This window comes from Mizuhopecten yessoensis, unplaced genomic scaffold (genome assembly GCF_002113885.1).
Source record: "Mizuhopecten yessoensis strain PY_sf001 unplaced genomic scaffold, ASM211388v2 scaffold8995, whole genome shotgun sequence".
Lineage (NCBI taxonomy): Eukaryota > Metazoa > Mollusca > Bivalvia > Pectinida > Pectinidae > Mizuhopecten > Mizuhopecten yessoensis.
This window is the reverse complement of record NW_018407826.1, coordinates 376,471-389,735: the sequence shown is the minus strand read 5'-3', so window position 1 is coordinate 389,735 and position 13,265 is coordinate 376,471. Positions and strand designations below refer to the sequence as shown.

At 35.8% G+C, this 13,265-nt stretch overlaps 1 protein-coding gene across 1 annotated transcript; it reads left to right on the top strand.

Moving 5' to 3' along the window:
* Positions 1–7,528: 7,528 nt before the first annotated feature.
* LOC110457044 (trans-L-3-hydroxyproline dehydratase-like) lies at positions 7,529–13,026 on the top strand. The gene is made up of 3 exons (XM_021508141.1): positions 7,529–8,195; positions 12,163–12,302; positions 12,577–13,026. Exons 1-3 carry the CDS (start codon positions 7,907–7,909, stop codon positions 12,733–12,735), a joined length of 588 nt encoding a protein of 195 aa, XP_021363816.1. The 5' UTR covers positions 7,529–7,906; the 3' UTR covers positions 12,736–13,026.
* Positions 13,027–13,265: the final 239 nt, after the last annotated feature.

Here is a 13,265-nt window from a genome sequence, read left to right as displayed (position 1 = left end):
AGGACACGTGAATACATGGATATTTCACAAAGCACAGTTCAATAATATTTTAAGATGTAAGAATTAAGCATCTAGGTCGGTCGTTCCGAGTGAGTAGTTTTTGTAGTGTATTACTACGCAGTGTGATCAGGTTACTATCAGTTCCCACGTGCTGAGATTCTATGAACACCTGTGTTATGCATTTATGAATGTAATTTTTGTCAATGGGTCTAAGCATACAGAATGTAAATATATATTTATATCAACTTCTCGCATGTAAAAGTGAGTTCTACCTCTAAAAATTAATATTTCACAACTTTGTATTCTATCTTCCGTTTAGATTTTTCCGGTTTATTTTTTATTTTACGGCATCTCTTTGTCAATCTTTACAAAAGAGTACAAAAACAACACTAACATGTCAGCCTGAACACTGTTTTATTACAAAAACTATCTGATGGTGGTCGCATGGAAATATGGGGCTCCCCAAAGGAATAAATGTGCGACTGTTCGGTTATTGATGTTCAACCCTGATTTAAAGAGAAATGTATATATACCAACAGCAAAAGTGGGTTTAAACACAGAACTTACAGAAACCATGATAAAACACTAAGTTACATTATTTTTTGTTGTTCCTGAAGGTTTAGTTTAAACACGCGCACAATATATATATATTTTCAACAAAATCATATTTACATTTACGCATAAATACAGTGAAATGTGTTTAAAGGTAAAAAAAAGAGAAAACGCCATCAAAATATGTCTTACTATGATGTATCCATCAACGACACATTAGTTTAAGCTTTTGATATTAACATGTTTCGAATTTAATATAGAATATCACGTGTTACAGGATGTGTCATATTTGGTATTATATTATTGAAAAAAGAAAAGAAAAAAATAGAGTAATGACGCTCACATTCTGCCACTAATGTGTTTTCACCAACCTGACCTGACAGTTCATTTTTAATGCGTGATTCGTGAATAGATAAAGAACATTCATTATCAACATGTTTGTTAAGATGGATGTGACATAGAGGTCCAGTGATATTTAATCCCTGACGAAGGGCTAAGCCCGAAAGCTTGGAAAAGAGTGACTTACAAGTTCATTAATATCATTGCGTTCCCTATAGGAACATATGTTTATAGACAATTAGTAAAGAACATTAGTTAGGTTGGTAAATTAAAACACGCATAAAGAGATAAATATTTGTATATTACAATTTGTATTGGTGTAAAGCTCATCTACGTAATTAGTTACTGAGAACAGATGTGCTCCTTCAGTATATATTTTCATTAGATAAAGTGGGTTTTCTATGATGTATAAGAATTAAAACACATAGATGTATAAATCGCCAACAGTCTACTGTACAGTGAACGATATTTTCAACACAACTACTCAATAGCGTATCACGAACAGTAACAGTCATCCGAGACTTGTCTGTCGTGTAAATACAATCAAGGCCTTGTTGAGCTTAAATAGCAGTCCTAATTACGTTCTAGCTCACACATTCTCATCCTTTTGATAGTTCGTATTACTTTAGCGGTTAAATTAAAGATAACAAGATATATGTTAAAAAAGACAGTCGGCGTGAACACAATATGGGGGAAGGGCGTTAAAATACTGAAAAAATAGCTGTTATATGTGTGTGATTTTCTTCTCAGTGAAACGTCATAGTTGATATTCGACTTTACAAAATGATAAAAAATAAAATTGCATTGCAGATTTATTATTTTATTATATTGCTCCGATTGCCTTCAAGTTTACTACAACACACATCAGTGATTCCAACCGTGAAGTACTCCAACCCTACACTGGCAAAACTAATTGAGCAGCTTTTAGTACAGTTTGATGGTAAAGCTGTCTCTTTGCATGGATGCACCGAGCACATTACTCCATCCTGTCACATTACTCCACCCTGTCATACTCTACCCTGTAACATTACTCCACCCTGTCACATTACTCCACCCTGTCACATAACTCACCCTGTCACATTACTCCACCCTGTCACATTACTCACCCTGTCACATAACTCACCCTGTCACATAACTCACCCTGTCACATTACTCCAACCTGTTACATTACTCCACCCTGTCACATTAATACACCCTGTCACATAACTCCACCCTGTCACATTACTCCACCTGTCAAATAACTCCACCCTGTCACATTACTCCACCCTGTCACATAACTCCGCCCTGTACATTACTCCACCTGTCAAATAACTCCACCCTGTCACATTACTCCACCCTGTCACATAACTCCGCCCTGTACATTACTCCACCTGTCACAATACTCCACCCTGTCACATTACTCCACCCTGTCACACTACTCAACCCTGTCACATTACTCCTCCATGTCACATTAATCCACCCTGTCAAATTACTCCACCCTGTCACACTCGTCGTGTTTTCCACAAAATATGCTACAAAATAGTTTACAACTTTATATCTATATCGTCGTTCGCCTTTCTAAAGGAACAAAGGCTCTCGTTTGGTTTAATGTGAGATATGATACTTGTAGTGGAAAGAGCATGAAAGTCGAATGTTTCGGAAAATTGTTTTGGTTACAAGCTATTCATGTCTTTTTGGCAAACAGGAAATTTGAAGTGCAAATTACAGAATATCTTAACATGAACTATTATTATGAAAGTTTCTAAATGAGAGGACATCCTGAATTAGCTGTTAACTTTTGTAAGTGTAAGGCATGCAATATAAAAATTCCTGTATTGATTTGATTGATGGAATAATAAACGCAAGGGCGAGAGTATAATACATGCACAAGAAATTAATGAAGAGATGAATATAATTATCTGCCGGAATGCGAAAACCCCGTGCATAGATGAGAGAAAAGGTAAACTAACGTGTCGCCATTATTTTAGAGGGAAAATATGTTCCATAACTAATTCGGTTTTGTACCAGAAAATTGATAATCTCCCTTGTCACATTTATTACCATAATAACTATAAGAATGTTTACACGTACAATGTATGCCGTACCTATTTATAGATTTATGTACTGATGTGTTTATGTATTAATTTATGTATACTTATTGTAATAGTTACATGATGTAAATATTATACAGCTCTCTAAAAAAATGGCATTGTCATTGTCACTTCAGAAATTTTCGACAATCAACCCCGCCTGATATTCGAGACAGTTCGTTCTTTTGATGGAATTTCAATTGCTTCTCCTTTCGTCATTATAACACCGTTAAAGATCAGTGTATGCGTTTCTGAAGTTTCTGCACGCGTGAAGTTATTCTGACGGTGGACCATCTATGGTACATCTCACTTGGGATAACATGATATGATTATTTACAGTCGTTGTCTTTACTTCCTGGTGTAGGCAATAGAAAAATCCCCCGTTGTACTAAAGGGCAGGAAGTAAAATTTGCTTACACAAAGCGTAGGTACATTTGAAGCCATTTGAGTTTGATTTATGTAGATATAATTAAATCAACAATTCTTTGTTTTGATGTGGTCATCCTATGTCCATCACTCGTACCTAACTATTGAGTTTTACAAGCTGCTATAACATATTGAATCCAGCAACAGATTTTGTTAAAACAAGTGTTTCAACAGCAAACCAATATGTAAATGCTTATGTACAGTATTGAATTTGTGTTATATGTGGCAACAATAAAATGAAATTAATCCCTTCAAAATAAATATTATTAATTTATTATTGTATTCCATTATCATCAAACCGCAAACAGTTTATTATACAGATGATGTTTTTAGCTGTGATACAAGTTGAGTTGAAAGAGACCACGCAAATATGATAACATATCGGACAATTGTTTGACATAAGGCGTCATATTTCTCATGGTATCACACGTATGGCTCAATATTAGAAACTAAGTATTGGAGTCATCTTCACCCATTGATGACCTAGTAAACCACCTAAACAACCAGAAAATGACATTAGAGTTCATCAACGGATTACAGTGTTACATTTTGTATAACAAAATATCAGAGGATAAGGTGGGGTTACACAGAAACACAACCCGACAGGGATTAAATTATTTTTCCATCCTCTCGCCACCACGACGCTTGGTGAACCTACACACCAAGAGTGATCCCGGTATAACACCCTTCCGTCACCGCATTGTGTCGCGAACCACCATCAGCAGTACCCCTGCATGATGTCCACCTGCAGACACGCCTTGCCGAGAACCACCAGCAGCAGTGATCCCTGTATCACACTCATCTACCACCGCGTTTGTGGCGCGAACCACCAGCAGCAGTGATCCCTGTATCACACTCATCTACCACCGCGTTTGTGGCGCGAACCACCAGCAGCAGAGGTCCCTGCATGATATCCTCCCGCAAACACGCCTTGTCGATAACCAACACCAACAGTAATCAATCACCACCGCGGCATGTCGCAAACCGCCGCATGCGGAAATCCATCCGCTACCGCGATGGATCGCAATAAAGCACCTGCAGTAATCCACCTACCGCAGCGCCTTTTTGCGAACAATTTCCAGCAGTGATGAAATTGCTGCCGCGCTGTGTCGCGATTCAACGTTAACACCGGTAGTGATCAGCCACAACCAATGACAATGATATTTCTATTATCATATTCAAATTACTTCAGTGTAGCAAAGTGCGTAATAATTATATCATGTAGTATTACAATAATCATACAAACATGAATTCGTAAAATCAATAGTATATCAATATATAAATAGGTAGGATGTCAGTTTTGCATATTAATATTCTGAATAATTATCACTATAATTTGACAAGCAGAATTAGTTAGTTTCCTGTAACATAATAGCATAAAGTATTAAACGTCCATGTATTTGATCTCTCATAGTAACACCGATACTTTGGTTTACTTTTACTTCCTCGCATGCAGGGATTTTCCCATACAAACAGATTGTGATATTCATCTCTTTAATCGCTTCTTGTGTATAGATTACATATTCACTCTTCGCCGGGTACATCATTCCATTACCACATTCTACGAGAAACTTTATATTGCAAGCCCTAAACTTCCAACAACTCTAACAGCTTATTTATTGATTATCAGGACTGGTAACAGTACCCTAACCAATTCCCAAAATGTTCACATTCACATATATAGACGACGTGCCGAAAACAAGAAATGCATACCCCCGGACACTATTCCGTCTTTGCGTATTGCAGAGTTATCTTCTCTTGAGAACAGGTATTGATTGTTACGTCATTGGTTTGTGTGAGAAAATTACCTCGTTTTCTCAAAAATTGATGACGTTACTCTCATAAACAAATGACGTAACAATCAATACCTGTTATCAAGAGAAGATAACTCTGCAATACGCAAAGACGGAATAGGCCCTTCTACATCGGCAGATTTTACCGATCTTAACTTAAAACGTGACATAATCTGTACGATAAGCGTAACAGTTTCGATTTTCAAAACTTTCTCTTTCTCTCTGCTTCCCATGTGTTTACATGCCGCAGTAGATTCGGTATTTACATGCCGCAGTAGATTCGGTATTTACATGCTTTCTCAGAATATCATGATTTCCGTGATGTTGTTCGAAAAAAAGGGAAGTTTGAATACGAGAAATTCAATCACCACATCAATGGTATATACCTTTTTCTGTAGCAGCATCCATGTTTCCCCTACCTACGATGTTTACATGTCGCAGTAGATTCTGTACTCAAGACTTTGCTCCGAATGTCACGACTTCCATGATAGATGTCGACTGCTGACGGACAAACTAACAACTCAGGGTTTCCAAAGATGCAGGTTAATTAAGACTAAGGACAAGTTTTATGGTAGCCTTCATGATCTCACAGACAAAATATGCTGTTTCTTTGTGTGATATAAAGGTCGATGTTTTAACTTATGCTCATTAGAGCGCCTTGTGGTTTGTTATCACTATCCGGTTACTTGATGTGAGGACGTGGCATTACTTGATGTGAGGACGTGGAATTACTTGATGTGAGGACGTGACATTACGTGATGTGAGGACGTGGCTTACGTGATGTTAGGACGTGACATTACTTGATGTGAGGACGTGACATTACTTGATGTGAGGACGTGGAATTACTTGATGTGAGGACGTGACATTACGTGATGTGAGGACGTGGCATTACGTGATGTTAGGACGTGACATTACTTGATGTGAGGACGTGACATTACTTGATGTGAGGACGTGGCATTACTTGAATTATGGTTTCATTGACGCTTCGGTATACTCTTGGTTTTTTTCTAGCACTAGGTTTCAGACGATGCAGTTTGAGGAAAAATACGGACAAGTTTTCTGGTCGCCATGTTTATCTCATTGGGCAATAGTACTTTCCTTGGGTATGACGGTGACTGGTTTTGTGTATGCTCATAAGTGTGCTGTCGCTACTCTGGTTCTTCCTTTGAGGACGTGGCATTACTCGGGTTTGTTTTAGATTCATTTTACAAGTGTCGTCGACGGAACAGAAGAAGCTTTGCCCTCCGGAACACTTGGTCGTATTCTCATCGTACTTTTTCAAGAATTTACATTTAGATATTTTCTTTGCTAAAGTTTTACTTATTTTTTAGTTTATATTTAGGAGGTAGCTGTTATAACTACTGGCCCCGGTTTCATCAACGTTCCTTAACTTAACTGTTTCCTTAACTTAAAATCGCTAAGGAATTCCTTAGCTAAGGTTTTCCGAAAAATGCGTTTCATGAACGTTCCTTAACTTAACTAAGGAGCTCCTTAGCTAAGTAAAATTTCCTTAACTTTTTCGCAGCCTAAGCGGCCTTAATGGAACTCTTTTGGCAGAAAAGTACAGGAAAACAATGTAAACAAACGATGTCTTAACCTCTGTTTTTCTACGTCGATTTGATGGCCCGTGTAGAGTTTCCCGTCGACCATCAAATGGTCTCTTACCAATTAAGTCAAATATGCTCCTTTCACGCTGCTCTTTCATTTCTGGATTAAGGAGTCTTCTTCTTTCTCTCGTATCCCTTGGAAACAGCACGTTGATGTAAAACTGAGTGTTCTAAGATAGTGAAGGACTCGAGTCATACAAGTATCATAATTGAGTCTAGGTTTGCCATTTGTTGTGTTTCCAACGTCATTAGTTCCAAGTCCATTGAATGGATTTTTCAGCTTCAATTCGTTTTTTTCTTTCATATTTTTGCTTAAACTCACAAAGGGAAGATTATTCTCCGTTGATCTTCACTTGTCTTTATTTTAGTCTTTTCACAATTTTTCATATTATCTTTACTTTTCTTCTTTGTTTCAAATCAAATTCATCTACAGTTTTTGATTTCTCCCCGCAGTATTGAGCAAATAAAACTTTCAAGATATTTGATTCGTTGTCTTTTTTTCAGCTGTGTTCTTTTTTTTCGTCATACATGTCTCTCTTCCGTTTCAGCGTTTCTTTTTTCAGTTCTGTGACTTTTGTTTCCGTCTCCAGCCTACTATCTTTGTGGCTGATCGAAAGAAGAGTTTTCTGAACACTTCCTATCTTGCCTTCTGTTTTCCTCTACCAGTTCCTACTTTTTAGACGACTATCGAGACTCCTGGCAACCCAGGGGTGCCACAGTAGCATCTCTGGCGATAACGTTTTGATTGTTGGTTAAAGCGGTATCTACATGGCTATATCGGTTTGATGAGATGTGTTATCACCGTATAGTAGGTCTCTTGTTTGTCGCGAGAGTCATGAAATACGTTGTTCATATGTATCCACACAGCATTATCTACATTATGGTTGTAGCTATATAAAAACAACGTATAGCTCCACGCTACAGACAAGTAAAATGTTTAACTATCCACTCGCTACCGTGCCATACTGCGAACCATGACCAGCAGTCATCTCTGTATAATTTGTCCAATGCTAATTAACACTTTTTGGATAATGACTAAACCTCAAGTTCCAAGACACAAGTTGAATGGGCAGTTACATTACTTGTCAAATCAGTTTATGTTTGTTGGCGGCACGCTAATATGAGAAATTGCATTCTTTCCCATGTCGGAATGTTATGCAAGTCTTCTTTGTTTTGTTTCCAACCTGGCTCATTCTCCTATAGCTTACACTTTGTATTGCCCACTCAGCATGTACACTTCGCTCCTTTGCATTCAGATGTAAGGGTGGTTGTTCCTGGATATGGTCACGTGACAGTAGACATTGCATACGGAGGATCGTTCTTCGCCTTTGTACCGGACAGTCAGTACAACTTCCGGTTGGGAGAGGTTGCTCCAGACGTCATCAGGTCTGCGGCAGCGGCCACAACAGGTAAATCAATAGCTCTGCGGCAGCCGCCACAACAGGTGAATCATTAGATCTGTTTCAGCGGTCAGAACAGGTAAATCATTTAAGTCCTTATAAGTTTAGATCAAGAAGAATTGCGATTTTAAAAAGGTTTATACGGAAGAGTCAAAGACGTTGAATAGAAGCACACGAATACTGGTTTTAATACCTTGTACACTTTACACGTAACGACTAACGGTATCACAAATAGTTGAACTCGTTACACTATGGTTATCAACGTTTTGCCCCCGGACCGATTTATCTGTTGAACAACTCATTAGAATGTTGAAGTGTGAACTAGTCCGAACTGTCTTATCTATTACAGAGCTTTTTACATTGTACGAGTAAGATATTTAGGACAAATTGATATGCAGTTTAATTTCCCCTTAAAAACGAAAAAAATGTATTTGGATAGTATTTGACAAATATTGTTAGCAAATGCTAAGTCGATGTAGGGGGACAAAAGGACTTCATTTACTGCATAAATATTAAGGTAAAGGGTATCAATGTTTCCGTTATAATCGCAAAGAGGAATTCCACTCAGAGTTTTCTCTTAACTTGGAGTACATATGTATTCTCCTGTCTTTATAGAAAATGAACCATTGTATTTGATTTTTTTTTTTTTTTTTTTTTTTTTTTTTTTTTTTTTTTTNTCAAGCTCTACTAATTTTAACCATTTTTCCCATTCAGAAGTAAATCTTCTAAGGCCTTGTTCCCCTTTACCACGAGCAATATATTTCTGAACCTTATAGTAATCTTTAATCGAATTGACTAAAGCCGTCACATTAAGTGACTTATGAAAACATCTGGTTTTGTATATATATTGTTTAATGAACAGAGTAATTTCATTATCAATTCTGGTATAAATTCCAGTTTGGTTGATAAAACCAAAGATCATTGATTCTTTATTTAGTGAGAAAGGAATAGTGAGAGCACTTAAAAGACTTTCAAAATTGCTCAGAAATTTTTGTACTTCCCTGCATTCCCATAAAACGTGGGTAATTGTCTCCCTTTCTATGATACAAAAAACACAGTGTGGGTTATTTACAAGTCCAATTTTGCATAAATAAGAATTGGTTGTTAAAATATAATGATTAATTCTAAATTGCAACCATTGCAATTTTGTATTTTTTGTAACCCTGAAAGGAATAGCATATATTTTCCCCCAAGTTTCCTGATTATAGTCGAATATAGTTCCCCATTTTGTTTGAGCAGTTATTGATGCATTATTTCTGATAAGTATATTATAGAAGTCTTGAGAACCTTTTTTCTTCTTTAAAATTATTACAAGATGTAACGGTATAATTGGGTATATCACATTTTTGTTTGGCAAATTAAGTTGTTTCAGATAATTCTTTATGCTTGTTATCAAGCCATGATATTCTAGATAATTAGTTATTGTACCATGTAGATCACAAAATTCCTTAAAAGACAAGAAAGAGTAGTCTGTGTTGTTTTTCAACAAATCATTAATTATCATAATCCCGTTTTTAAACCACTTACTATAAAAAACAACTTTATTACCAACAGAAATATTTTTGTTATACCATAAGGGTGTCTTAAGTAGGGCAAAATTCTCATTTTTAAACAGCTCCTCTTTTGCTCTTAATTTATACCATGCCCTAAACACATCTTTCCAAAACACATTTTTGCAATTTCCTTGAACTTTATTAAGGTACTCGTTTCCTGAGTTAGCCAAGATATGAGGATTTACACAAGATTTTAAAATGCTTACCCATTTACCTTCTGATCTAAAAAACCTTCTTATCCAACTTATTTTCAGAGCTTCAATAAAAGACATTAAATTAACCATTTTTAGCCCACCTTCTTGATAATTTTGGATTATTATGTCCCGTTTAATCTTATCAGTTTTGCTATTCCATAAAAAATTGAAAAGAACAGAATTGAGCTGTTTTATAAATTTTTCAGATGGATTAGGTAAGGAAATGAACAGATGATTCATCTGAGAAATTAATAAAGATTTAATGACATTAATTCTACCAATAGGTGTGAGCAACCTTCTACTCCAGCTCTTAATAAGAGCTTTAAGTTTAACTAATTTTTTATCAAAGTTCATTTTAGGTATTTTGCAAAGATCTACATGGAAATCTATCCCAAGAAGAGTAAATTTATTAACTCCCCATCTAAGATTCATATTTGGAAGGAGAACATCATTGCTGTATTTTTTACTGCCTATCCAGACAACTTCAGTTTTACCTACATTTACTTTAAGACCAGATATTTTTGCATAAATATTTAGTTCATCAACCGCCCCTTTCAGTGATTTTTCAGAACCATCTAATACCAGAGAAGTGTCATCTGCATACTGAGAGTTTAAGATGGGACAGTTATTAACCTTTATACCAGTTATACTCTTATTGTTTCTAAGGCGGATTGCTAAAACTTCTGCACATAGTATAAAAATATATGGAGCGATGGGATCTCCTTGACGACATCCACGATTTATTTTGAAAAAAGCTGATAAATTACCCCCCTGGTTTATAGCAGAGCTTGAATTACAGTGTAAAATTTTGACCCAATTTCTGATATCGTTTCCAAATCCAAAATATCTAAGTACTTCGTCTATGAATTTCCAAGAGACAGAATCGAAAGCCTTTTCAAAATCAACCATTAATAACATTCCAGGGATATCATTTTCCTCTGTATATTGCATAATGTCATAAACCAGGCGAGTATTTTCTCCTACATAGCGTCCCGATATAAATCCTGATTGATCAGAGTTTATAATTTTTTGTAAAACTAATTTGAATCTACTTGTTATTGATCCAGAAGCAATTTTGTATACAATGTTTAATAGAGAAATAGGTCTCCAATTCTTTATAAAATACTTTGATTTATTAGCCTTAGGTATACAAGTAATTATTCCCTGACGTTGTGTAATAGATAGCTGACCATTTGAAAAACCATAATTTAATGCCCTAACCACAAAATTACCTAACTGATTCCAAAAACATTTATAAAATTCTGATGTGAATCCATCTGAGCCTGGGCTCTTATTACTTTTCATATTCTTTAGTGTTATAGATGCTTCTTTAAGTGTAATAATACCTTCCAAACTGACCGCTTCTTCAACATTTAATCTTGGAACATCAAAATCTTCTAAAAATTCATCCAAATCTATGTCAACGACTTCATTATCAATAAATTACAATTGTTTATAAAAAAAATTCACCTCATTTAATATATCTACTTGTTTAGTTAGAAATTCCCCATTTTCCTGTTGTAACTTTGGAATGATTTTTGATGTAAAATGTCTATTTTCTAAATTAAAAAAATAATTGGTAGGTTTTTCACCCTCATCAATCCATAAGGCTTTTGCACGTATTATACTCCCTTTTATCCTATGTACTCTAGTCTTTTCCAATTCTTTTTTTTTCTCAAGTAACTTATCTAAGTCTACATTATTCTCATTTTCCAGTTCATGTATTTGATCTATTAAGGTCTTTTCCCTTGCCCAACACTGTTTCTTTTTATAGGAAGAATATGAAATTGACTTACCTCTAATTTCCATTAATAGTGTTTCTAAAAATAACTGATCATTTATAACAAACTGTAAATCTGAATCAGGTATACCAACTATATTTTCAGGATTATATATAGGAAGGCAATACTGTAATTTAACTGTTTTAATAGTATCATTAATTATATTAAGATATTCCAGGTCATATAATAAGGAACTATTTAAATAGTATTTGAATAGTTCGTTAATGACATTATTTGTAAAGTGTAGGTTATATCGAACAACTATAATTCTGTTACGTGCAACGCAACAGGTCATTTTCATGAAATACTTTATTTGAAAGGACTTTAACAAATATTTAACTACGGTGACAATAATAATTATATAGTGTAATGTGTTGATATCCTTGACCCTACATGAAGCAAGACTAGAAGTCTTAATACAAGCTGATATGTAACATGTTTCCTTTAGACGCCCTGGAGAAACAGCTGACGCTAAGCCATCCGGACAGTGACGACCTCGCCTTCCTCTTTGCTACAGTGATAAAGGACGGACAGGACGAACGGACGGACATCCCGTCTTCACACACCTGTGTGTTCGCAGAGAAACAGGTAACGTGCGTTTGTTTTCTCGGAGGAAAACGTTCTTCTTAGTAAGAGTTGCCTCTCTTATAACGAAAAAAAAACAAGACATGCCATAGGATACCGGTTCTGCTAAACCTGTTCGAGGGTTCAAATTCCATTAAAACACTTTAAAAGCATTTACTGTAATCGTTCTGCTATCCACTTTAGCTGTACGTATTTCACAGTTTTTACGGGTCCCCGTTTGGGTAAAATTCTGTATAATCATTCTGAAATCTGCTATTAACCTCTACATGTTTTAAAGTTGGACAGGTCCCCGTGTGGATCCGGTACTACTGCCAGGGTGGCGCTTCTGTACCACAAAGGACACGTCAAACTCAACCAGACTAGGACCTTCAGGAGCTATGTCAAATCCGAATTCCAGGCCAAGGCTGTACAGGAAGTGACGTATGGTGGATGGTAGAAGTTTCTGGGAAGGGGTACTACTGCAGTGCTTCTGTGTTTTACAAGGAAGATGATGACGTCATAGGAAGGGGGTTCTTATTGCAATAATATGAGATGAAACAATTCTCTCTTTTATCCTAATTGTTTAAATCATAATCACGAGGAGGCTGCTGATTTGATATATTGACCAGGTGGTAAACAATTTTTAGATATACCAGACTAGAGGGTCCATATTTCTTCATAGTATCGTCACTTCAATTGTGACGTCGCAATGCTTTTTCCGAGACAAATGTTTGCATTCCACCTGCATTCCTTATCCCCAATTATAAGGGCTTTTATTTTGGTAAATTCCCTAGAAATATAGTTTAGCATATTATAAATAAGAAAACAAAGGCTAAATGACCTAGATAGATAAATGATCTTCAGATGATGTGTCATTTTAAATAATCTGTGGTTTTATAAATGCGTATGATATGTTATAATTATTGTAAATGAAAAACATTATAATGTTTATAACATGTCTAGCTTTTATATATATCATATCAAATG